Source organism: Struthio camelus, chromosome 20 (genome assembly GCF_040807025.1).
Source record: "Struthio camelus isolate bStrCam1 chromosome 20, bStrCam1.hap1, whole genome shotgun sequence".
NCBI lineage: Eukaryota > Metazoa > Chordata > Aves > Struthioniformes > Struthionidae > Struthio > Struthio camelus.
Window position 1 is genome coordinate 6,073,110 of NC_090961.1, and position 26,120 is coordinate 6,099,229.

Here is a 26,120-nt window from a genome sequence, read left to right on the forward strand (position 1 = left end):
CCGGTGCTCGGCGCTGCTCTGCTCGGCGCGATGCGGTGAACCCGCGGGGGCCACGCGTGTGCGGGGCGCCCCCGCCGATGAGCCCCGCTGCGTGAGCCCCAGCCTGCTCGCCCGGCGGCGGCGGCGGCGGCAGCGGCAGCAGCAGGGAGGAAGGTTGGACACCCCTGCAGCGCGACCCGCTCGGCGAGGAGCAGGAGGAGGAGGAGGAGGAAGAAGAGGAGGACGGGGAGCTGCGCGCCGGCGGGATGTCACAGGCGGCGATTGTGCGGAGCGGCGGGCGCTGAGCGGCGCGGCCCGCGCCCTCCCCTGCCCCCGCGCACAGCCCGGCGCCCGCCGACTGACCGTGGATGGCTTCGGCTATTGCTAAGGGAAAAGGAGAAGAAAAAAAAAAACAGAACAACAACAACAAAAAAAAAAAACCCAAACCGCCAAAGCCCTAACATCGCCGTTGGAGAAACCTCCAAAGCCGGAGATTTGGCTACTTTTTGCTTTTTCCACCCGCCCTTTTTTTCTGTTATTATTGTAATTTTGTGCGAAAGGAAGTTATGAACAACTGCAAGTCAGGAAGTGGAAATCCACACCGGTTGTGACAAGCTGGGGCTAAAAACTATTTCATTATTTATATAGATGTGTCGATCAACATTCTGCTTTTCATCCAAAGAATAAAGGGAAATACCGGCTTGTCCTATGTTTGATGGTGAATGACAGACCACATCTGAGAAAAGGAAGGACTAAATATATCAGCTAAGAACAACACCGTTATTTATTGAACTCAGTTGACTTTTTTTTTCTGTTTTTAACCCAAAGACTGTTTGAGGAAAATATTTAATGGGTCACTAAAAGGGGGAAAAAATTAAAAGGCCCTCTTGCTTCTGAAGTGCAGCTATCCTCAGAATAGGAGCAGTACTCATAAGACAGACATTCAAATTAAGGCTTTACATGATGAATTTTCTATCCTATGGATATCAGTTTTGAGATTACAAACCAAAAAGATCTATAATTGATCTAGCACCAGATAATTTCAATGCCTAATATTCCCCAGGATTGCTGGAGTACCCTAGGAGCTGCGTTGGACTGTATTCGGGGTATGCCATGGGCTGTATTCAGAGCATTAGCTGCAAATCCAAAGTTTTCCGGGAGAGTATTTCAGTGATTGACGTTAAAGCCTCTATCGATCCCATTCCCACCAGCATTGACGAGTCATCCAGTGTGGTTCTACGCTACCGGACCCCTCACTTCCGAGCCTCTGCGCAAGTGTTGGTGCCCCCTATTCCCAAGAAGGAGACCTGGATCGTGGGCTGGATTCAGGCTTGTAGCCATATGGAATTTTACAATCACTACGGGGAACAGGGAATGTAAGTATTTCCAGAGAACGCGTGTGAGTGTGTGTGCGTGCGTTTGCCTGGTAAAAGGAGAGAGCAGGAGAACCATGGCCTGGCTGGGAAAGATACAGGATTAAGCCAAAGCCGATACCCATTTGATTTGTTTTTACAGACCAGCTCTTCTGAAACTTAATAGGACTTTTTTATGTGCTAAAAAAAAAAAAAAAAGAAAAAATAGAACGAAGAGCTTGTTCCTGCACCTTTGAAAGCAGTGGGTGTCCTTATCCTCTAATGGGAGTGTACTCAAGCCCTAACTAAAAAATACTTGCTCTGTTAGCAACCCGAAAGCAATATTATATTTTACAAAAGCTTTCCAGCAGCACTGTAGCTCCTGAAAAATCCCCAGTCAGCCCTCCCACAAAGGGCACTCCTCCTGTTTTGATAGACATTTTACAAGAGGGGGTCCCTGCACGCCAGCTCCTCTCTTCTGCATCCCTTACAGGATAAAACTGCCCATTGACAAGCCCAGTGAAACCCCCAGGCAGACACTTGTGGCATTCTGCTGTTACCAGTATGCTGTGCTGCTGCTACTGCAGTGTGCCATCAGCCAAGAGCTCAATAGCCCACCAGCTTTAGGAGCGCAGTATAACATCACAGGAGGAGTCCTGCTTGCTTTGCCCACAGTAGCAGGCAGCCCACAGGGCAAAAGTACGATGGATTTGACCCACTGTTAGTTAAACCCGTTGCATCACCCCAGAGTAAGGTAAAAAATTTGCATGACTCTCATTCTGGATAATGTAAGAGTGGGAAAATGTACACATATATTATATATATATGTAAGGTAGGAGGAATGTGGGAGCTGTGACCTCCCTGAAAACCCAGTGTTACCAGTTGGACAGTCATAATGAAATAAGAATGAGTCAAATTAAAATGTCACCTCCCTACTGTTAAAAGTCACGTCTCACCCTGTACTGATCCGCCGCCAGTTTTTTCAAGCGCTGTTGCAGGCTTTGGCCCGTAGTTAAATCAGCGACAAAATCTGATCTCTAAATGCCTGCACAGAGCAGCAGTTCTGCAACTCATGGTGCCTGGGTGGCACTGGGAGCAGCCTCGTGGTGCAGCAGAAATCTGTCTGTCTAGCCACAGGGACAAAGCCTGACCTTAGAGCCCGGTACTGGCAGAGGGCTGGCAGATGGTTTGGTGACCGGAGGCACCCATGCTGCCCAGGCTCTGGGAGCAAGGGAGAAAGGGATGAGAAGGTCAGGTTTAAGTAACCCTCCTGGCTGCTAATCTGAAGTGCACTGTGAGAAGGAGGGATGCCACCTCAGCAGCTCAGGAGTCATTTTGGACACCTTAAAAAAAAAAAAAAAAAAAGGCAAGTGGGGAGGGCAAGGGGAGAAGATGGGAACACAGAGTAGGGCTAGAAAGCAAACTCTGACTTGATGAAGGGCCTGAACCAAAGCAAACTCCGACTTCCTGAAGGGCCTGAACATCCACCTCTGCACACACATCCCAGCCGTTCTTCCCTCCCTTCTGCCTGTAAACCCAGATAATGACACAGGTTCGAATCCCAGACATAAAGTGAACTTGTGTTGGTAACTCCAGACTACAGGGAAGGGAATGCCAAGGAGCAGCCATAAGTGACAGATTGTTCCCATCTTCTGTCCCCATTTCCCCTCTCAACTCTTTGCTCAAGCAGAAAATGCCTTGAGAACGAGACTCCAGCACCTGGCAAATACCAATAGAGTACGGCTCAGTGGGGGAGCAGATGAGTTTATCTTGATTTTAAAAGTACTTACATTAAGGCTGAAGTCTGCAGGCTTATTGGCTCCAAAATCATCTTTAGCAAGGACAATTTGTTGCTCAGATGTTCCCAATTCCAGGCCTTCAGGATTTGGATGTGTAATTCTCAGGATCTTTTAGAAATTCTGTCTTTAGTGACCAGCTGCAAAAGAAACCAGAAAAGTCCACCATATATAAATACAGCTCACATCCAGTGAAATAAAGAGGACAGAGCAGAGAGCTATTACTGCCAGTGCTGCTGTGGAGTTGCACTGTAAACCTGGACATGTTGTTTTAGTTTTCTGCACTTGGGTTTCCCTCTCTTTGAAATGAGGATTTGGCACAGTCTTCCCTTGCTGAAATGCTTTGAGAGCTTTAGACAAAAAGTTTTATATAAAGGCTAAGTATTGTTAACTGGTAGTCAGAATTACACACTGCAGATATATAGAATAAAATTTCCAGAAGTTATCCAGAAAATCTGTATTATCCAGAAAATCATGGGAGGAGAAAGATTTTTCCCTAAGACATCCATTCATATTTAGCTGATAAAAAAAGAGTTATCCAGACACAATTCAGAATTGGTCTGTTTCTCCATTCTGTTTCTTTTGACCTGTCACCATCTGAAAGCTATAAATAAAGGTGTTTGGGAAGAAAGCCCTCTTTTAATGTCATTGAAACATTGGAAGAGCTTTATATAGAGAGAGATAGGACACAAACCTATCTGAAAGAATGGGCCAAGCCTTTAGCTGGTGTAAGTCAACATAATTCCACTGACCTCCATGGAGCTGCATTGATTTATGCCAACAGACTATTTGTCCCAACTTTCCATGATGAAGAGAGGCTACTGGAACATACATTTTTTTAATCACTGTGGTGACAGGCAAACAGAAAACTCAAAATTAAAAAAAAACAGTCAGTCAACTAAAGCATCAATACTTATAGCAGTCTTTAGATTAATTTTTCACTGTTATGCTCTGAAGTTGTTAGCTGTGTATATGCTGGCCATTACACTGAGCATAGAAACAGCTGAGAAATACTGGAGCAGATGGAGCTGCGCATAGCACTCGTATATGGATGTTAGATACAGAGGGGATAATTTCAACGTACACATTTAAAGAGGCATTGACAATTTTTTGGCTAAATGCAACATTTTAAAATTTAAAGAAAGAAAAAAAAACGCAGATAACACATAAATGCTGGGATCATTTTTCTTGTAAGCCAATGAACGATGTAATGAAAAGAAAAACCTCAGCGCTGCATGAGGAAATGAAAGGGTTCTCTGAGCTCTCTCAATGCAGAACTGAGGAATACTCTTGTTTGGCCCCATTTCTGGTATTACTGCTCACCCTGAGCAGGGTTTTACCCCACATGCTCAGGAAATGAAGTTGCTAGTTAGTGTAAGGAATCAGAATCAGGCTGCAGTGCTCTGACCTGTGTAGGATCAGCTGGAGCAGGCCTTCGACTGGGAGCTCTCAGGGGCAGGCACCAGCTTTCTGTGCTGCGGTTGTACAGTATCTAGTGGGACGCAACACTGGAACGAAATTATCCAGTCTCATTTCTTCATCTCCATGGAGATATGCAAGAAGCAGTGCAGATGGTGATATGCAAAAGAGAGATAAATAAATCAGACTTTTAATACAATCTGCCAAGAATCTCGACAAGTTTCAGGTGGATTTTTCTCCTCTGGAAGACTCAGATGAGCACTAGGTAGCATTACATCATCGTTTCACATTAAGGGGTCTCTCTCCTTTGAGAGATTAAATCTTCCATGCCCTACAACAGAAATGCAATGAACTAAAGAAACTTACTTGTCAAGAGAATAAACCCCCAGACCTCAGAGGGGGAAGACAGTCGAGAACTGAGTCACAGGAAAAAAAAACAAACAAAAAAAAGCTTACACTTTCTGTGGGAACCAAGCTAACATCAGTTTACCAGTAAAAAAATATCAAGACACCCTTCCCCCCACGGTTTAGAAGAAAAGGCTTTGCTGCCCTTATGTGGCCCATGGCCCTTACGTGCACTTTAAGCGTGCACCTTAGCCGATTTAAATAAGAACTTTCTCCAGCAGGTTGTCCAGTCCTGACATGAGCCCGCTCAGCTAAACTAGCAAAAACCTATTCCTTTTTCTTAATGTCAGGTTTTTTTCTGCTAGTTTTGCTCCTCGAACCTGCTTGCTGCGCGTCAGACAAACACCACTACCAGTTCAAGAGATGAGGCAGGACTATGTAGCTGGAGGATAGGGTAGAAGAGACTGGGACCACAGCAGCATGGCTCAGACTGGCTTAAACAGCTGTGGCTGTGCATCTTAAATTCTTTTCCTGTTCTCACTATGACCCTGGATTCAATTGCTTAACTTGCCAGAGTAGGTGAGAGAGAGACACTGTAAAGGACAATTTAAAAATAAGCAGTTCTGAATGTCAGATTCATCTCTCTCTCATCTAGTCACCAGCGCAGGCATATCAGCTGAGGAAGACAGGTAAAATCACTGATGCAGAATACCCAAGACGGCTTTACATTGCACCCACGCATTGCATCAGTACCTGCACTGAGCACGGTCTGGATCTGATCAAGGCTTCTTATGTTTAAGACGCTGGTGGAAGGGAAGGGTGTTGGAAAGCAGAAGGTTACGCAAGTCCATGTGTCCTGTGACTAACTAGGACCTGGCTTGAAGGAATAAGGTCTGAGGATGTAATAATGTTTGATGCCTATCTGAAAAGGTTAACTTAACGCACCCATGTCACACTGCTGGATGTGCACAGTGAAGGCTGCTTTGCTTGGATTTACTGTCACTGCACACAACACTGCAGTGATTGCTTCAACTTGTGCTATGGGGCAGCTATCTGGAGGGCTTGGGAGAAGCTGGAGACTTGGTTTCTTGTTACAGAACAGGAAGAAACATACCTGAATGGGAACCAGGAAGCTAGGACCTATATAAAACAGCTTGTCTGTCAGCAGCATGGCTACTATTGTGCTACAAGGTATAGCTGAATGTTCCTTCACCTGGCAGCAAGAGGACATTAGTTAAATAGGTTTGTTGGCAGCTCTGGCCTCTAGTGATGCCCATATGATACCCATGCTGACTCTGAAGAGTCAGAAGCAACAGAAACAAATTTGTCAATATTACAAGCCAGAGCCTACTGATTTTGGAGCTGATAAGCTACAGTGAATCCATGAAATCAGGTAGGTTGGTTTCTTTTCATGCCTGTTCCCTGCTATCATCAACAAAGAGTTTACCGGGCATTTTCTGGCCTTTCCTTGGCTCGACACCATCACAGAAAGATGCTGATGCAGCCAAAGAACTCTCCACAGCATTCTTTCCAAAAACATCCCAAAGGCCAGTTGTTGGCGTATTGTTTAGCGTGGCGAACCCATGCAGCCAAAGGCTCCTAGTCTGGTTGCAAGCTTTGCTAGCAGCAGGCAAGGGACAACCAAAAGCAGCAGGCAGTGCTTTTACTTCAGTCATGGGATTATCATAAGGCCTCTTTTTTTCTCGTTACTGGGTCGTGCAGATAAGCGTGATGGTTATGAGGTTATGAAACCTCAGGGTTAACCACACTCACTAGAATTAGGCACAACGTACTCCACAAAGAAACATAGGCCAGTTTCTTCTTCCCTGTTCCTCTCCATGCCTTTCTCGAGCTGAATGCACTTTTAATCCACCCCGAGCACAGCCGCACCACTCACTAACACGCTTCACTGCGATTTCAGTCCCTAGCTCTCCAGACACCCTCTTATCTCAGCGTTCAGTGAACCACGTGATCCCAGCTCAAGTCCTGACACAGCTGTATCTTTTTGCTTTCATTTAAACCCTGAGCAAACCCTGAGAAGGTCCTGCAATTCTGTACTGGTTTGGGGGCAGAGATGATGTCTATAGGATATGAAGAGGGAGCCAGTAAGTCCTTAGCCAATTCCCAGTTTCAATTGCAGCCTCTGCCTCTCCTACTGCCCTCCTACTAGCCTCTGACCGGAGCAGGCGGGAGCCGCCCAGGGTGGATTTATCAGCCTCCCATAGCATGTCAGGTCCCAGTTGGGCACCTCCACGCCCACAGAGCCTCTGCGCCTGCACCTTAGTACCACATCTGTCATGTATAGAAACCTCCAGGAAATTGTCACATCTCCTCCCTGGGCCACAGTCAAGCTGAGTACCAGGCACTATCTGAATGGAAAGTAATCCTAAACCACCTGCTGAAAGGGAGAGAAGGAGCCTCCGTATGGTGTTTCATGACTGTGTGGCAGGGACTAGATCGGTCGCTACAGAACACGACCTCCGATTCATCTTCCCTTGGAGGGCTGAGTTCATTCAAAATCCTCAGAGCTTTTCTCTCCTCAGCTCTCTTTGAAGAGCATGGGGCGGGGTGGTAAGCCAAAAGGACTCTGGTTTAGACCGAGCAGTGTATAAACATCTCTCCAGTGGGCAAGGGGTGCTCACTGGCGGGACTGCTCAGGGATTTCCTTTAGGCTGTCTTAGGCAAGAATTTTCTTTCAGGGAAAGGACTCCCTCTGCCTGTTGGCTACAGGCTTAGAAGGAGAAAATTACTGCAGTCGTGGTATTGTAGCTAACAGCAGCCTGTAAATCTGTGCGGGGAAAGAGAGAAGTTATATAATCCCCCAGCTTCTGATAACATCCCAGGTCATTCTGTTCAGCAGATCTGAGCATCCCACAGAGCACGCTGAAGTCCTGCTTTGCACTTAACGTTCTGGTTTTATGCCAAGCCTTCCGACCTACAAAGTGCATGCCTCTAGTGCGGCACACAGCCATTCAACCTAAAGCCTGCCGTAGCACAGGCAGCAACACAGGAAATTTTTGCTAGGGCTCATGCTCATTTAAAAATAAAGAATGGAAAAAAAAGATAAAACAATTTTAAAGTCCTACAAGATATCTTATAGTTACAGCCAGACGTTTATAGCTAACTGGTGAAAGATTCAGTGATTACAAACATGTAGTTTCACTTCACAGTCATTAACTAATTACCAATCAGAACAGCCTCATGAGACAGTCATATTAGTCCTGATCAGTGGAGAGAAGCAAGTCGTCCCAAACCACACTGCGTCAGAGCCCGGACGGGAATGATGCATTCCTGTCAGCCAGCCTGTGCTGAGAATGCATCTCTCCGCTTCAATCGAAAGGCTATTTTAAGCTGCAACACTGGACTCTTATTAAAGGCTTTGACAGTTTGATGAGCCTCAGTCTGTCCACTCTCTCTCTCTCTCCCCCGAAGATAACTGCTTCTTGTGGCACAATCGGCAGAAGGGGACTGCAAACTGCAAAATTTGGCCAGCTCAGTGCAAAGCCCAACGCCTGAGCACCAAAGTGGGGTCAAATGAAAATGCCATGCTGGAAACTGGTGCAAATGAGCTGTTGTCACACGTCCCCTTTTGCCAGTACTACAGCAGAGACATAGTTGGTGGATAGGGCTGACCTGTCTGAGCTCTGAGCAGGCAGGAAAATTTCCCCCACACTCTCTTTCCAGTGTTTCATCATCAAGCAAGAGGCAGAGGGAAAATTTGAGCCACCTCTACCAGTCTGTTTGTTTTTGTTTTAAAGAATGCCCTTAAAATACATGGCGCATTTTGAGCACGTGGTGTGGTTTATGGTTAGGCTTGTTTGGTGCCTTACCTCTGCAAAAATCTAGCCCTTTTTCTGTCTGCAGCATTTATAGCAGTTAGCTTCCTTGGCCTTCTTGAAAATTCAATTGGAAGTTGATAAAAATATCCAGAGTTTTACATCAGTATTTCAAGATGATGGAGGACCGTTTTCACTTACTTACTTTCTAGAAAGACTGACCTTTTTGTCTGTCTTGCAAAGAGAGCTTGCAGTGCGACAAACTACTGGCTCAGGCAGTTTTACAAGGCAGCTGACCTCTGTTTCTGTAATTACTGTAATATCATCCAAACCCTGGAGCCTGGTGTGCAGCCTTTGAACTGGGCTCCTTCCTAGTACTGGTGAAGGATGGGTTACACTCCCAGTGCCACACAGATAGCTGGAAGGGACAAGAGCTTATCCAGAAAGAAAATGAGTGTGTGCAGCTCTGGACTAAAAAGAAAATCAGAACAGAATGGTGAAACTGGAGCATTCAGGTTAGGAGCTAGCAATCAGCAGGGAACCTTTATGATCAAGTTGAGTCTTTGAGAGTAATCTTACTACCGCTACTTAGAATGGCTTTCCTGACACTTAATGTCAGGGGCTGACTCTAGGCTTGCCAGTTCTGCCTACACAGGAATTTTTGTGCTGTTGCAAGAAAGAAACTCTGGCCTGAGCCCTGTTCTCATGAGTGCACGAGTCAGGAGACACTGAATGCAGACCCTGAATCAATTCCTGGTGTTCAGCAGTGCTAAAACAGCCAAGTAAGGAGCTGCAAAAGAATACCTGCAACACTGGATTTTTCTAGTGACAGGGTGGATTTCAGTGCTTGAACTTTTCTGAGTACCCTTTGCAACCTTATTCAAGTACCAAAACATTTCGAACCATTCCAGGTAGCTATTAGTCACTGTGAGGAAAGCCCTATTCTGCAGGGGAATGCGTCTTCAATGTGGTTTAACAGCAGGATGCACTTTCATGATCGGTCCTGTAAATTTGCAGACAAAGTTTTAATGGCAGGGAAGAGCTTTTTATGCAGGATGACATGAGTGCCATAAATTCCCATAAAAGATAAAGGGGGAACACATTCACAACAATTTCCTCTTCTTTCTTAAAATCCTGCATGGTCCTAAGCTAATTAATTAATGCATTATCCATAATTTGTTGTTGATTGTGGCAGGTCAAGTTGGGAGCTTCCAGATCTACTAGACGGTAAAATCCAAGCCATAAGTGATTCAGATGGAGTGAACTATCCCTGGTATGGAAATACAACAGAAACCTGCACCATTGTGGGCCCCACAAAGAAAGAATCCAAGTTCAACATTAGCATGAACGACAACTTCTACCCGAGCGTCACGTGGGCAGTGCCCGTAAGCGAGAGCAACGTGGCAAAACTCACAAGCATTCACCGGGATCAAAGCTTCACCACCTGGCTGGTTGCAACCAACACAGCTACCAATGAAATGGTGACCTTGCAGACTATCAAATGGCGCATGAGGCTGGGCATAGAGGTAAATCCCAGCAGACCCTTGGGGCAGCGTGCCAAGCTGCGGGAGCCCTCTGCTCAAGAGCAGCCCCAGGTCCTTAGCAAGAATGAGCCAATACCACCCAGTGCCCTTGTCAAACCCAATGCCAATGATGCTCAGGTACTCATGTGGAGGCCAAAGGATGGACCACCACTTGTGGTGATACCTCCAAAACACCGATAATAGCAACCTGACGTCCCGGCACCAGAAGGGAGAAAAACAAAACGCTTAGGTATTAGAATATACACGTATAATCTGAGCAAAATCAAAATGCACTTTTTATTCATTCAACAGAAATGCAACCATTCTACCTTCTCCCATTGGGACGGATTTCACTGTGCTAAAGCTAAAGAGGAGACCTTTGAGTGGGGTCTGTCTCATCACTGGATTCCTAAGGGAAGAAACTAACTAACGTTAACGTCTGTCCGTATAGCTTTTTTTCTTCCCTACTTTAGTTACTGTTTGAATTTCAATCTCATTAGCTTGTCCAGACTGCCCAGAACAATAAGAACATTTTATTTGGGATTTTAGGAGTCTTTCTTTCTTTTTGGTTGAGAACAAAACAAGTTCCTGGAGCAAAAAGTTGACTATTTAAGATAAGGAAATTTTTTTAAGCTGTAAAGGTTCTGAGTTGCAAATCCAAGTCATGCGGCCTTATGTAGACTTTGCTTTGCATTGCCAAACTTTTGCCTTAAAGCTATGTTTGAAACAAACAAAAATACCACCAGGCAGAATGTCCTTTCTACAGAATTTTTGGGAGAAAGTTTTGGAACAAGGAATAGATTGTCAGTGTGTTACAGGCTGATGAAAAGGGCATGAAATTGGAAGAAGCATGATGAAAACAAAATCTTCCTGGTTTTAAAACATGAAACAAGGAAGCATGGAAATAATCTCAGTTTCAAAGCAATGCAACTGACAAACCTGTCACAGGATGTCTTTTGAGTGGGAGCTACTAGGCCATCTCCCTGCTTCACAGAAGGGATAGTAAGCAAGCTTGTGCTGCTTACACTTGCTGATCTCAGTCTGCCATTAGCATTATAATATGGGATAATCTCGCAGGCAAAGGCAACAGCTAGAACTGCGGCCCTAGGAGTCAACATAAATCAAGAGGGAGGATTTTCCATTGTGTTTGCCTTTAGGAAATGAAGACATTTGTCTGCCCAGCTAGCCCACAGTCTCTCTTTCTCATGGTGTTCACAGCTAATGGCTCATACACAGGCTGAAGTTCTGTTGCCCCTAATTCCCATAATATCCCAATGATGGTGCTGTAAGAAGAGCAGGATATAAAAAGGATCCTTCTGAAGTCATTGGAGATGCATGTGTGTAAGCAAGGGCAGATTTTATCTACTGAGTCTACCCAGCTATATGCATAATTCAGGAACAGCCATGTCTGAAAATAACAGGCATCTATTCCTAGCAAGCACTATAAAAAAAGCTATGAAAAACTCTCTTTCTTCCTATGATTATAGATCACGTTGGGTTTGATAGAGACTTTTTCTCCAAATGACCTCATGATCTACATGACTTTCAGGAATGGGGTACAGACAGGACCATAGGTGATACTGTACCTGTCTGGTTATGGCACAAGTATCTATGTAGCAAAGGATTAGGCACAAGAAGGGAAACACCTGAATCTTGGGTGAAGACGCTCCAGTAAATAAGGTACATTTGGAGCAGGAGCTGGAACCTGTAGGTTTCATTAAGGACCTTGTCCAGATGGCTTCAGAGATAACCAGATGTATTTCTTCAAAGGAAGGAGGTATAGAAAAGCAGTTTGAATGGGAGGGGCACAGTTTGCAGGCAGAGGAAGTTGTAGAGTGGAAGTGGCATCTGGAGGACAGGGCACAGGAGATCCGCTTGCTTACTCCAGGCACATGGCCTGAGGCAAATCACTTCCCCTTTCCTCTGCAGCTCTTTCCCCTTAGATAACAATTCTTCCTCTTATTCACAATTTGTCTCAAGAGTTAGGACTGAAGAGAGCTCAGCATGCTACATACAGGCCTGGCCCTGCTGAGCTGGTCTAAACAGGTCTTACAATCACACAAACACACACACACACACACACACACACACACACACACACACACACTCGTTCAAAAGGCTCTCCTCTCTGAGTGACACGAGTTAGCTGCTATTATTACCTTCTTCTTCCACGTAGCATCTTAGAAGCAAGAAATTCTCCTTCCTCTCTTCTCCAAAGCCACACGCTTTGGCAACAGGTTCAACATCAGCCCCCTGCCTGGGGACACCATACTCAGAAGAGATGCCCTGCCATGAGAGTCTCAAACCAGCAAACGGGGATACTGGGTCCTGGCAACTGTATTCCTCAAATTCCAGAGAGACTGCCCTCCTCCATGTACCGTTTCTCAGAGATGCTCAGCCACGGCAGCAGGGAAAGGCCTGCTCTCTCTTCAGTGGGCAGATCTCTGAGGCAGGAAGCCCAGTGTTACAAGCAGCTTGCAAACAAATGGACTGGATTAAATCCAAATCCACAAGCCAAAGGTAGCCTAAATCTAGCCTTTGGGACTATCAAGGATGAAGCTAGGGAGGCTTTGACTTGCACAGTCACTCTCTCTGTTAAACTCCATTTTCTCACGTGGATTCAAATTCTAACTACAGCTTGACTGGCACAGCCCCTTGGGACTTGCTTGTACTTTCTCCTAGGCAATACATGCAAAAGAGGACAAAATTCAAGCTGCAGGTGAATAACTGATAATACTTGCATGCATCTTAGCTACTGCTTAGATGCACTTCTGGGCAGTCCCACAGGTGGGAGTAGAAGGGATACTCATGTCTGGTATTCACTTTGTTTTCGGTGCTGAGTACTTACAGTTCTCACTGATGTCAACCTGGGTTGAAGAAATCAGACCCAGTTGTCTTAATTAGTTGCACAAAGGAATTCCAAGGAAAGATTTCTTCTCAGTCACCAAAAATCACATTCAGGGAACACCTACGTCCTTTTCCACTTAGCTTTGTGTTGGACTTAGTCTCCCAGCACACTAAGTAAATCTGGTTCCTCCCTATTCCCTCAGGCTGATGGACTGGATGCATCCATGCAATTTGATACTAACCTCCTGGCTAATTTGTCCTGTTGCACTGAGTAGATCCAGCTGAGCAGTAAATGTGAAATTCAAATTTCATGTTGGGGTCAGCTTTGCATGGACCTCTCCTTCCCTTCCCAAAAGATGCCTTTATCCCGTGCCTAGTGCAAAACATACCCCTCCATCTTGATTCACTTTACCAGACATCGCATAGAAAAGTGACGCTGCCTCATTTAAGATTTCATGCTTTGTGAATAAAAGTGATGTTTTTCCAATGCTGCTTCATTACAAAACTGACGAGGACAGATTGACTGAACATAAAAGGAACGATGGCTGGAAGTGACAAGTGCTACAGACACCACTGTTTATATGGCTGGTTAATAACTATACAATTAGAATGGGGATTGATAAAGTCCCAGCTGGGACTTAAATGTCTAGTGATCCAGGGCATCCTGCACTGAGTGGCTGCAGTCAACAGAGGTAAATAAAGCTCCTTCTCTGTTAGTTTTTGGCAGCCAAGTAACAAACAGGAACACACAAAGGATACATCGGGAAGGTGAGGGAGCACCAACCTGAGATTCTTTCTGCCTCTGTCCAATGAGCCTGGCAGTCTCACCTCTCCTATCAGTAATACTCAGCGCTTTAGAGCCCCAAATCACCACCCAAGCTGACGTGTTGTTGCAGAGTCTAGCCCGACCTGCCCTGTCAAAAAAAATCACACAATGGTCCAGGGTGAAAACAAGCAGGGCCTGTGGTAAGCCGTGGCCGAGACCCTCCACCCGTAACCTCTCGCCAGACGGGTGGCAGGGACTTGCAGACACTAGTGAGCATGCATAACATGCTGAACAACGTTACAGACAGCTCTAGTTCTCACTTCTACTTTCCTACTCTTAATACAGAGGCTAATGTGGCAAGAGTGGGGCAGCCCAGCAGAGAGCGAACAATGACATTAAACAGCAACAGGGAGGGGAAGACCTGTTCAGCCAGTGTGACAGAGAGTAAGGCAAAGTCCAGTAGCGTGCAGGGGTAAGACGGTGGTTACCTGAACCTGGAAACAGTGGTTTCTCTTTAGCATTCGGCCCTGGTTCATGGCGCAGCAATAAGAATCGTCCTTGGTCTTGCAGAGATACTGTGAAAACAAAACCAAGATGTACCAAGTCTGGACACTTACACAGATGTAAAAACAAAACCCTGCTTTTATAACAGACAGAAAATAAAGTGGAATTTTCAAACATCTGCCTGGAGTTGTTTGGGTGGTGGTTGTTTTTAAACAAACAGTTCCACCACATTTGCACTCGTATTTCAAGACTGTGCTAAACAACCTCTTTACAATGAGTGCATTTTCTCTCTGTTTCAGCTCTTGCACTGCATCAGATAACAGCGCTGAGGTTTCTGGTTAAAAATATCAGTCAGCATCCTGCATTTTTCATTATCAGGCTGCTGTGTATCTTGTGATAGAATGACAAAACTAATCTAGTTTGGAGCAGCTACCAGGGCACAGAGCGGCTGAACTTCTGCACAGTTCAGTTTCCTCATGCTGTTTGCTTATTTAGCAAAAGACTGGCCAAACGTTAGCTGTAAATACTGCATCTGGTAAGAGGCAGCTTTTCACCCAGCCTCCAGGACCCCAGGAAGCAGAAAGCAGCCCCAGCCTTTCAGACCCTAGCAAACAGCCGAAAGAGAGGTTAAGAGCTGCTGCAGTATATGACCAGTTTTCAAACACCCCATTGCATTTATTTCATGATTTCTTCCCACAAACACTTTTCACACTTAAGTTTGATTTGCTTTCCAGTGAAGAAGCTAAATACTGAAGATGTTTTCAGGGAAAACGAGGGGGCCTGGACAACTGGCCAGCACAGCTCATGGGCTAACCCATTAACCAGGGGAGTCCAACTCTGGCACCTTCCAGGTTTGCAATGCAGCTCCTCCTGCCACATGCCAGTCACCCTGTGAGCTCCCTTCCCACCAGCTTTGCCTGCAAGGAAGACATATGTTTCTCCATTTTTTTTTTCTGGTTCTCTCAGAACTTCTGCTATTTTGCTAGTTCCTAATCCAGCCTGTACAGAGGCATCAGGACTTCTCTAAAAAGCAGCAGAGGAAAGATTTTATCTTATGCCAGATCATGCTGCTGCATTGGCTCCCACCCAGCACGCCTAGGACACAGACTCCTGCGCACTGTCTGTAAATGCCACCCCACTACTGAGGGGCTTTCCCAGACCATGCATGATCATGCATAGGGGGTGCATGTTTCCTGGCAGTGATTCTGCAGGGCACCCCTTCCAAAAACAGCACCTCAAACCGATGTCTCCCTTTTGCTGCATCTCCCTGGGTCCTGTCTGGAGAGAGCAAGAGAGTCTGTTACAAGTCTGTTAAACCCTTTGAAGGTTGTGGCCAACCATTTTTGCTCAGGAGCCTTCTGTGGGCTACTACGAGGAAGCCAGGAAACTTAGTTGTGTGCGCACATGAAACGTGCATAGCTATGTACTCTATTTGGGAAAGTACAGGCACACAGCACTATAACAAACACAAATGTTGCAGGGGAAGGGAGAGAAATGAAGCATATCGGAGGTCATGGCTCAAAGGAAGGAATTTGCATTGATGGAGTCTGAACAGAAGAGCAGACAGGTTCTAAGTGGGATTCATTTCCACAGTGGAAACTCTCCAGCCTCGTCTGTTGATAGCAGGTTAAATTTAGATGTCCTAGTTTTGGAGGGAGGGAAGGGGGGAGGGAGGATAGCAGCCAACTCACAGCTGTTTTGGGTGACACCCTGAAAAAGCCAAAGCGCCTGGTCACTCATTGTCTGCGCAGAGACATTCAGATACCTCCGAGAAGGAGCAGAACAAAGGTGGGAAGGACATCGGCTGCTGAACCCAGCAGAGGCTGGGTGATGTCAGAGTCCAGTTGCGGAGCTTCAGTTAACAATAAAGTAAGTCCTTTGTTCCAATTTATTTGGTGAACGCTAAGGTTACAAATCTAACTTCACCTTTCTAGATATTTTGTCACGTTGGTTCATGATTTTTCTAACCTCGGTTATAAGCAGACTGACACAACGGTCCCTTCATTAAGCAGGCTGACAAGCGGTTCCTTCACTTGCAGAAATACCCTGTTTACCTCAACTGTCCCTGCTCAACATTTTTTGCAGGGGACTTCCCTCTGTTGATACAAATCAGGTTTTGTTTCCTGTTTCTTCTGTCTTACATCGTGGTAAGCTGCTCACATGCAGCAGCTGCACACTGATTTTATTCCTTCACATTTTCAAGTTAAAAACTTTTTTTTAGTGATGCACTGACATAGATTGAAGAGTCTTGAAGGATCCACTAAACAAAACATCCTGTGTCATGCATTTCACGCTCATAATTACAACAGAGCTCTTCAAACAATCTGCATCAAGATTTCCAAGGCAATAAGTCCAAACACAGACAGCATCATTGAGGAGTCAAGCCTGAATTTGCAACAGTTTATAATTTGGGGGTTATCCCACTCCTCTTCATCTCCCCCTCAGAATATATTAAGGGCTTGTTTCGACTTTGACTTTGAAGGCATTTTAAAATCTGTTTAAATTCAGCATATCTGAAGTATTGAAACTCCTAGCACCTGCAAAGTAAAAATGCACAAAGATAGTGCCTTTCTTAATACCCTGATTCTTTAACAACTGCTGAAGTGAGAGTGACTCCAGCATCCTCCTCCTCCTAAAGAGAGGGGTTTAAGAGCAGCAACCTGTCATTTTTCAGAGCTGAAATAGGATGCTATGATTAGGTAGGATTGCAGCCTGAGGCCAAAGCATGGCCCATGGCTGTACGCTCCCAATAACTGTAACACAGCAACAGGGCTGATCGACAGCTGTGTTGTATTATTTGAGCAATAAGCTCCCTGGCAATAAGCAGCTTCATTTTTATCTCATTTTTCAGGGAACAATACAAGTTCAGATGCAGACACTGGCAGCATGAATTATGGCCATCTGTGATCAAAGCATGTACATGGAAGGCCGAGCTCTGCAGCAGGAGTTAGAGACGTATCTGCAATGAAAAGAGAAGGAGCTCGGCGACTTATAGGAAGTTTCAGAAAGACAAGGTGTTGATGGTATCAAGAAAGGAAACATGCTGAGTGCAACTGGAGGGCCCATCAGGGCGCTCCAAGAGCAGAGCCACAAGGACACGTGGGTGTGCGCTGTGGAAAAGCATGCAGACATGTCCAATCTCACCCCTTGGTGGGGAAGAGTCATTCTCCTGCATAGTTGCAAGACCCTGGGGCCTCACAGAGGTACTTTCTGCTGCTGACACAAGTTGAAAGGAAACTCTCCCATGTGGGGACTTTCGGTTTTACACAGGAGTGGAGAGCGCTGTAAAATACTGCCTTCCCACCAGGGCGGGACAGGACCCGACAGACCACGTGACAAGGCAGCAATGAGGTTTGGGAGCACAGACTGCAAGATACCTCCTTATTCCACGCTACTGAATGCACACGCAATGCTTGACAGCTTGTGCCCTTCCTGAGAGCTCAGACACCGCTGGGACCAGATTTCACTCCTGCTGCCAGCAGGAGTGAGGAAGGGGTCCCTTGCACTGCTGAATCAGGGCTGCTTACCCCTGCTGAGCTGCTCTTCCCTCTCCCCAGCCCCTGGGGCTCGAAGTGACATTTATCTAGGAAATGAAACTCCCTCAGCCCTACGAAACGCTCTCGTGCCAAAGCCTCATGCAGGATTATTTTTCCTTGTGTGCAACGCTGAAAGCAATGCACAAGGGCAGGACACATGAAAACTAAGAAGGGATAAATAAAATGTCACTTCAGCCTCTGGGGCTGCGCAGGCAGGGACACGTACACAGGCTGGTAGGCCAAATCAAGGCAGCTCAGCGCAGGACTGGCGTTCGAGGGGCAAAGACTAGCAAGAGCGGAGACTTCACTCCTGGTTTGAGGCATGGTGGTTGTCAGGGCGGCACGAGCATCCACCTCGGCCTTCAGCCGGCTTCCCTCCCTGCTCCCAGCAATTCGGAGGCAGCGGGAGCGAAGGCCCCGTAGATGTTCGGCAGCAGGTTTCCGCCCTGCGCAGCCTCTCCTGGGGATCCCCTTCATCCCCCGAGGCTCGCACGTCGCGGCGGCTCGCTGCCAAAGCGCCCAAGCCCGTCGCAGGCAGGACCGTCCTCTCTCTGGCTTCACCGGCAGGGCGTTCGCCGTGGCTTCGGTCGGCGGCACGTCCGCCCTGCAGCCAGAGCTGGCGTACCTGAGGGGAGACAGGAAAACGGAGCGGCGCTCTCCCGCTGCGGGCCCTCCGCCGTCCTGGCGAGGCTCGAGGCAGCCCTCGCGCTTCACCTCCGCCCCGGGGCAAGCCTGTCGGGCGAAAAACAAGTTACGTGCGCTTTCTTCCTCACGGGAACGCTTCAGGCGTCGATGGGGAACGAGCCAGGGCTCCAAAAGAAACGGTGGAGCCCGGCGGTGCGCCCGGCCCGCCCCAGGGAAGGAGCCGCCGTCGCCTTTGCCAGCGCTGACTTGCAGAAGCCAAAGGGGCAGGTCAGCTCGCCCCCTCAATACGGGGGACGTAGACTTGACGGTGCTTTTACCTGTAAGGACCAAAGAGCTGGAGGGCGCCTGGCTGCCACCTCCTGCCCTCACCTGGCCCCTCTCAGGGCAGGCACCAAAATGGCTGCCCTCCAGCATGGCCGCTCATGGCCGTCTCCCACTGGCCTCTTCAGCCAGCCTAGCTGCGCCCTTCTCAGCTTCAGGCAGCGGGAGAGCCTCGGGGCTAGAGGGAGGAGGAGGAGGAGGAGGAGGAAGGTGTTCCCACCACCACCCTGCGGGCACCAGGCCGCGAGGGGAAAACGGCTCCTCTCTGGCCCATCCCTATGCGGGAGGGGAGCCGCGCGCTGTCGCCCGCCCTGGGTCCAGGTCTGTTACCCTCCCGCGCAGCCTCGGCCCCCTCAAAGCCCGTCCCGCGCAGCGGCGAGGCGGCCGCGAGCGGGGCCGAAGCCCGAGCGCTGCGACCCGGCTGCGCGGCCCCCAGCAGCGAGGCGGCAGCGTTTTCTGCCCTGAAGGAAGCTACGATTTGTCCCTTTTCCAAAGCAGGGGGGGAGGGCTCTTTTCTTTGTTGCTCTTTTAGCCTTCGAGGAAGCAGAAACGCAGGACTGGTTTCACCATGGGCTTGGGACTCTCTACAGCATAAGGCAGCTCCCCCCTTCCCACCGCATCTCAACACCTTCGTTAGTGCCCTGCCGTAGCCGAGTACGGCCAGCGCTCGACTTTCCGCTGCCTGGAGGGTCACAATATAGTCCCAGAAGAAGAAACAAACTAAAAAAAGCAGAGTTATTTCCTTAGAAATAATTAAAGAACCCTGACCTTTGCTAAAAGCCTTGCAAGATTTCCTCTCTTATCAAAATGGCGAAGGAAAAAGGAAGGAGAGAAACAGCATCACAATTGCACAGACAAAACGATAAGCTCCTCCAAGGCAGTCCTAAACAGTTGCTATTAGTTATCTGAGGATTAACCAGCATGGGCAATAATGAAACGAAGGCTCCAAAAACCCAGCGAGTCCTTGGCTTCGTTACTAGGTCTGCCAGGACGGGCGCTTACTGCGTGCGTTACAGCTTTATTTCTTTGGTGGACGTCTGTCCACCAAGGACTGGACAGGGGCCATTCACTCCCAGACAGGCCACCCAACACAGCCGACAGATGATGACAGCTTCTGGCAACCACCAACCCAGCTTCACATGCACTTGCCAAGTCCTTGAGTCATCTAATAAAAATGCAGATTTTTCAAAGTTGACTTTGCTACGCTTTATGCATATTTCTGTAGGCCTACGGTCACGATCAGCCTCTCTACGCAGCCCAGCTCCTCCTGCAGCTACTACGGCAACCAGGAGCAGCACCCATTTCTCAAGGTCAAATAGTTCAGGTAGTTGGGGTATTTCAGCCATAAATTTGGAAGTCTTGTAAGAAAAAGCTTATGTGTTTGATCATGGTCTCAAGTAATTCTTATGGTCCCTTATTTGCAGAGGAAAATGAGTTAAACAGGTACAAGCCACACAGCGGGGACAACTCCCAACTGCTCCCATCATTCCAAAAAAGAAACTCTAAATGGCTCAGCATGCCAACATTACATTCTTACCAAGCCAATCTTCTCCATAGCAAGTGGTTTATTAGCTATCTGGGGGAGCACAGCTGATACGGCCTTGCTAGGAGGTGTCGCATGCCACAGCAATGGGAGATTAACGCAAAGAATTTAAGGTCAATGGTTTGGGCCAGCTGCTATTTATAAAGAGGAAGGAAAACAGAAGAACAGCAGTATCACCTCTAGACCTTGAGAAATTTCGTATATTCAGGGAGAATATACTGGAACGGCACAGTTCAACCTCTCTTCCACCTCCCCACTAGCAAATTTCAGAAAAGTTTTTATCGATTCTAATGCTATAGTCCCAGGAACCTTGGTGCTTGCTCAGCTGTGAGCATGGTGTTTCTTCCACTAGAAGGGAGGTTTGAAAACAAACAAACCCACCCAACGACACCCTCCCAACAGTACGGTCTCTAATACGAAATCCTGCATGCCAAGGTTCAGAAATCCAGGGCATATGTAAAAGCCTCTGACCCTATAGCCTTGCAAAGCCTCTCCACATCTAAAAATAAGTCCTCCTTGTACATGATATTCTCTGCATTTCAGTGGTCTTCCTTTTTGAAGGAAACCGACCTAATGACATTCCCAACTGCAGAAATATGAATGACACTTTCCACAACTAGGACAGGAGTTAGGTCAAATGCTAACGTTTTAGGTCAATTTCAAAAAAAAAAAAAAAGCGATTTCTTCAGGAACTGATGATAGGTACAAATATTTAGTTGTTTTCACTGTCCAGTGTTAATAAAACAATTATCAGCTATTTACAGTTCCAAGAAGTGATTAAACTTGCCCACTTGCCAACCATACCCCCAAATGATATTTGTCATTGCGTTGTATATTATTCAAAAATAAGATGTCAGAAAGTTTCTCCCAAAAATAAAAAAGCAGGAGTACCCCAAAATACCCTATTAGGACCCCAAACCTAAAACCATACACAATCTGCATGAATTCAACTAATACCTAAGCTGTCATTTCAAATGCATTTTTCACAGTGCAACAAAAATCCATTACATCATTTAGAGGTTTCATGGAGGTCAGATGCATCAAATAGAAAAAGTGTTCGTCCACAGTGCCTTCAGGGCATTCTTTAAAACATTCGTTCAGCATGTTCGAGTATAAACATATGAGAATTTCACAAATGTTATTGACTGAAGCTAAGAGCTACAGGGAAAAAGTACAGTCCCACAGATATTAGAAAAAAACGTAGCTGACAGTAGACTCCAACAACCAAAGCCACAGGCTGCAAAATCACTAATGCCTCTAGATAAAGGTCACACTTCATTCAAGGGCCAAAAATGTTCCCTATAACCTGAGCTCCAATTTCTTAGTTCTGTAAAATGTACAGAAAGGTAAAAATAGGAAAGCTTTTACTTCCCACCTCTTTGCTGAATGTTACTGCCATGGGAACATGTTCTGCACATTGCCTGTTCTTTTCACATAATTTCCTGCTTCACCACTAAGCCTCTGGCTCACACATGACTCAGTTTTAGCACTTCAGTGAGATAAGCATGTGCCCCATCTCATACTTAAAATTAGCAGGGCAAACTTCAGTCTTTTAAGAGTCTACGATAATCAGTCATTCTCTTCAATGAAAAATGTGCTGGTTTATATCGGGAAACAACTTGGGCTACTCCCTTGTCTGGTCAATAGGTAAGAAGCATGAATGATAGCAGGAAGCTAAGTCCAGTATGGGGATGGTAACCACAGCATACATGTATTTCTTCTAGATGCATGGAGATGAATCCTTCCAATACAAATAATATCAAGGCAGATAAAATATTTTAATATAGAGCAAGAACAAGTGTTGCATAAAAATAAGCATTATATTTTTTCTTTTTTTAAAAAAAAAGGAAGTCTGAGAATTTGTATTTAAAAGAAAAGCTGTTTGGATATTGATCACGAAGGTGACTCATGAATGTAGGAGCTATAGCAGAGTTCTGCAGGAAAACGTTCAGTATATTCTTAGCTTCTCCATCCACTAAATCCAGACGAAGATCTGTAGAACAGAAACAAAGCACAGCATCTGAGAGCTAGAGTCTTCCTCAGGTAGGATTAATTTAGCAGATCTCTCAAACTTTCAGTCTTTCTAGTACCAGAAGCTTATTAAGACAATGCATTGGTATTTCCAGCATCTTCTGCCCGAGAGCGAGTCAACACATACTAATTATAATTATGCTTATTCTAATGCCTACCATCTAGAGAGAGAGATATGCTCTCTCTCTTTGATAGAGAAACAAAGTTTATGAATGACAGAATTAACAGCCTCAGCTTTTAGTCCAGTTCTTTAACTGTAAATCATTACCTCAACTCAACCAGAAAGGTGATGATTTATTTCATATTTAGTTTCAACATAACAAATAGAATAAATCTTAGATTTACACACACAGCTTGAGAGCGCACAGCATGTACTTGGGAGGTAGTTGGATGAGGGGGGAAGAGTACGATCTAGCTGAAGATCCTCTGTCATACGAAAGATTAACTGCACTGGAAAGCACACGGTCAGAGCTTGGATTTTTGAGTTCTATGTAATGCTACTAAAAGGGAAACTGAAGGAAGTCCACCTGCCCCCTCCTCTCATACTAGGTCTAGTTGTGTGCCCGTGTGTTTGTTTTTAATGCATGCTATTGCTTCTTTCTCAAAGCTTGGTCTTGCATACCATTCAACTCTTCTATTCCAGTTCTACTTGTATTTTTAATAAAGAATTAGACACAAAATGGTACTTACGTGTTAGATGATCCAAAACCAAATCCTGAAACAAATGTAAAAAGAAAAAAAAAAAACATTCTTAAAAGGTATAATAAATGCATCCGATGTGTACTAAAAATCCCCTTCAACACACAGATTGAAAAACATTTCCTTCCTGCCGTAGGCCAGGGAAAGAGTGATGGGCAAACAATGAAAGTCAAATCTCCATCTAGAAGAGAAGTGACTTGCCTCAGTTCCTGAGAGGGCTTGCTTTCAGTGCTAATCAGCTAGGCCCATTCATTAGTAGCAACTGCATACAATAAGCCTGGTTTATTCACCTCCATGAAAACAGGGGACTGCTTTCTGAAGATGAGGTTTGCACTTAATGCAAGCCAGTGGTGAGAGACAGACAACCAATGACTACATCTTCTCTTAAAGGCTCTGTTCTCAGCCCTGTATAAATCTCTGCACCTTTGCCGAATTACACCATTCAAAAAAATCGGTTAGCAGTGTTCTAGCTCAAATTTGCAATGCATGTTCTTTTGACACTAAGTGCTTACACACAGTACCGTATGGTACTGAAGAGGTACTCATCATTTCTCAATATTTTCCTTCAAGAAGTAAGGGCAACTCCACAAAAAGGGGTGGAAAGCAGTATCAGAGATGAGGCATGCACAAGATAAGTGATTCATTGAAATGCCATATAGCAAACCAGTGAATGAAATCAGACGCGAGACAGAGTCTGAGAAGACGCTAACCCCCACCCTCCCTGTGGCTCATTTCTCCAGGCCCCGGTGCCTTTTTCATTGCAGGACGAAGCTCAGGCAGATTTTTCATAGGGAGCTAAGGAGTGAGTCACAACTGAGTTCCCGGGAAAACGGGAGGCAGGGAGTTTGTTGGGTCTGTTACATTTTAGCTTCTCTTACCTCCTCCACCTGTCCCAAAAGCTGAGAATCCGCTACTCTGCGTGCCAAAACCGGTACCCTGTTGGGACAGTGATCCAAATGTCGGGGTATTCTGACTTGCTAGTGTGCCAAACGATGCTGTATTGTTACTGGTACCACCAAACCTGCATTTTAAAGAGAAAACGTGTGTTTGTAAGTATGTTCTTATGCTGGAAGTTTCTCCTTCTACCCACAATGAGAACTGTGTACTCCTTAAATGAGGACATCCCCAAAGAGTGGGACCACCAGATGTGAATAATTATAATTGTTCATTCTGAAAACTTATTTCCTGGTTTGGGAAAGACTACTGTATGTAATACAAGTGTTTCTCTGTCTCCCACTCCGAAGGTACACTAGGCAGAAGGGAAAATACGTTCGCTCTTACACAGGGTGTGTTTTCAAGTGCTTGGAAATACTAACACCAGTCATCAAATGGACTACATATTAATTCATCCTGTGTGTATATTTCACCTTTTGAGCTCAAAACTACAGCATCATTCCATTTCACAAATGGGGGAGGCAAACATGGAATTGGCACGAACTGTTTACGGGCAGGGCACGAAGCAGAGTCAAGGTTCAGAACTCAGACTCTCATCTTTCAGATAATACCTCATCCGGTGCTCATGTGAACCATCTCCAAATCTCCCAATTCTTTTCTCTCACTATCCCATTTTGAAGCACACACAGTTCCACTGCTTTCCTGAAGATCTGCACCTACCCCACCGCCTTTGGATCAGTTTCCTAATTGCTTTTGGGGACAGGGATGATAAAAACATTTTAATATATGGAAACTGGTTCTTCCTTCTCCACCCACTCCATCCAACCAAGCACCGCAGAGCTATCAGTGTGACACACTAATGAGACCATGATAATTCTATGCAGTATGGTTCTCTGCCCCCCACATACACTTCTCCGTTTCTTAATGCATGAGGGGCACTCAAACAAAGAGCTTAAATTGTTGCTCTATCTTAAACCAGGCAAAACGCAGACACAAAATAATCAAATGACAAGCTCTGCCAGCGCACAACGCTGCTAACGCTAATCCAGCGCTAGCCCTCTCCTGAGCAGACTGTCGGCCAAGATAAATGTTGTGCCAGCTTTGCAAGACCGCCCTTCACGCAAGCACCCATCGCTTCTGACTTACAATATGAACCGACAGCACGTTAATCCACCTCTCCATCCATCCAGATCTAGTAGAGATTTTTATTTTATTTGATTTTTTTTTTAAACATCAAACCATATCTTCCCACATATAAGACAACCCTTGCAGCAGCGTGACAAGCAATTCACCTGGTAAAGGAAGTCATCTCTCTCATCCCAGACACAGGTGACTGCATGCTGCTTCCATATATGGCATTAGATACAATGGACATTTTAGTGACTTTGCATCTCTGACCCTGTCAGCCATTCCCTGTGCTTCTGGTTTGGTTCTTGACCTATGTAACCTTCAGACAGCTTTAGCTCAGAACCACAAACATGACAGTGCTGTTCTCAAGTGCCTCTCTTTTTTTTTTTTTTTGGAGATTAAAAAAAAGACAACCCCCCAAAAAACAAACAAAAAACCCTCAGCGCTCTCTTCCCTCAGGGCCCGTGCTACCAAATGCACAGATCATGTCTACCTGATGAAAGGAAGGGGAGGTGAAGCTAGTGACAAGGAAACTGGTGGTTCTAACTGCTGCTTTTGGTAGCAACTACAAGAACATACCTGTTCAAAAAGGCTAAGCATAGTATGAGTAGAGAAACATCTTAATCTATAGATAGATTTTATTTTAAAAGGTGTAAGAGAGGTGAGATACAGTCATGGCCTGTCAACAATTTTATCAAAACTATCTTGCCCTGATTTTCAGATCCTTTGCAAAGTTCCTACACAAGAGAGAATTCAAGAGGCATTTGATCCCAGTTTGTGAGAGTGAAAGCTTATTTACTAACAAACAGTCTTTCGGACTTTGAAGAAGTGTAATGGTTTCTATTTTTGATATCAAAGTCCTTTATCAAGTGATGCAGATTTTTCAGAACTGAAGCAGCAGTGAATTACATGTATTTAAGTTAGCAGTGTGTTCCAAACACACAAGTAGGGAACTCGGAGCTAACACTGCACACTGTATGGGCAAGCATTTCACTTGGACTCCTGCCCCCCTCCCC

General features: G+C 45.8%; 3 protein-coding genes across 14 annotated transcripts in view; 1 reads left to right on the forward strand and 2 right to left on the reverse strand.

Annotated features, from left to right (window-relative positions):
- The window catches only part of PLPP7 (phospholipid phosphatase 7 (inactive)), a 35,015-nt gene extending 20,608 nt beyond the window's left edge, over nucleotides 1-14,407 (reverse strand). Inside the window, exons 1-4 of one of the 9 annotated variants that reach the window (XM_068914260.1) lie at nucleotides 5,645-8,357; nucleotides 4,913-4,962; nucleotides 4,536-4,668; nucleotides 3,122-3,267 (exon numbers count right to left, since the gene is read on the reverse strand). In XM_068914260.1, the coding sequence (XP_068770361.1) occupies nucleotides 3,122-3,162 (41 nt within the window). In that variant the 5' untranslated portion in view covers nucleotides 3,163-3,267; nucleotides 4,536-4,668; nucleotides 4,913-4,962; nucleotides 5,645-8,357. The other 8 variants (XM_068914259.1, XM_068914263.1, XM_068914261.1 and 5 more) reach the window with 8 other exon arrangements.
- On the forward strand, nucleotides 19-14,483 carry FAM78A (family with sequence similarity 78 member A). The gene is made up of 2 exons (XM_068914267.1): nucleotides 19-1,355; nucleotides 9,863-14,483. The coding sequence occupies exons 1-2, from the start codon at nucleotides 1,093-1,095 to the stop codon at nucleotides 10,389-10,391; spliced, it is 792 nt and encodes a 263-aa protein (XP_068770368.1). The 5' UTR covers nucleotides 19-1,092; the 3' UTR covers nucleotides 10,392-14,483.
- A 7,628-nt stretch (nucleotides 14,484-22,111) lies between these two features.
- The window catches only part of NUP214 (nucleoporin 214), a 44,638-nt gene continuing 40,629 nt past the window's right edge, over nucleotides 22,112-26,120 (reverse strand). For all 4 annotated transcript variants that reach the window (XM_068914253.1, XM_068914255.1, XM_068914254.1 and 1 more), the window contains exons 34-36: nucleotides 23,961-24,103; nucleotides 23,074-23,098; nucleotides 22,112-22,345 (exon numbers count right to left, since the gene is read on the reverse strand). In XM_068914253.1, coding sequence (XP_068770354.1) covers nucleotides 22,312-22,345; nucleotides 23,074-23,098; nucleotides 23,961-24,103 — 202 coding nt within the window. In that variant the 3' untranslated portion in view covers nucleotides 22,112-22,311. The remainder of the gene's footprint in view (nucleotides 22,346-23,073; nucleotides 23,099-23,960; nucleotides 24,104-26,120) is intronic.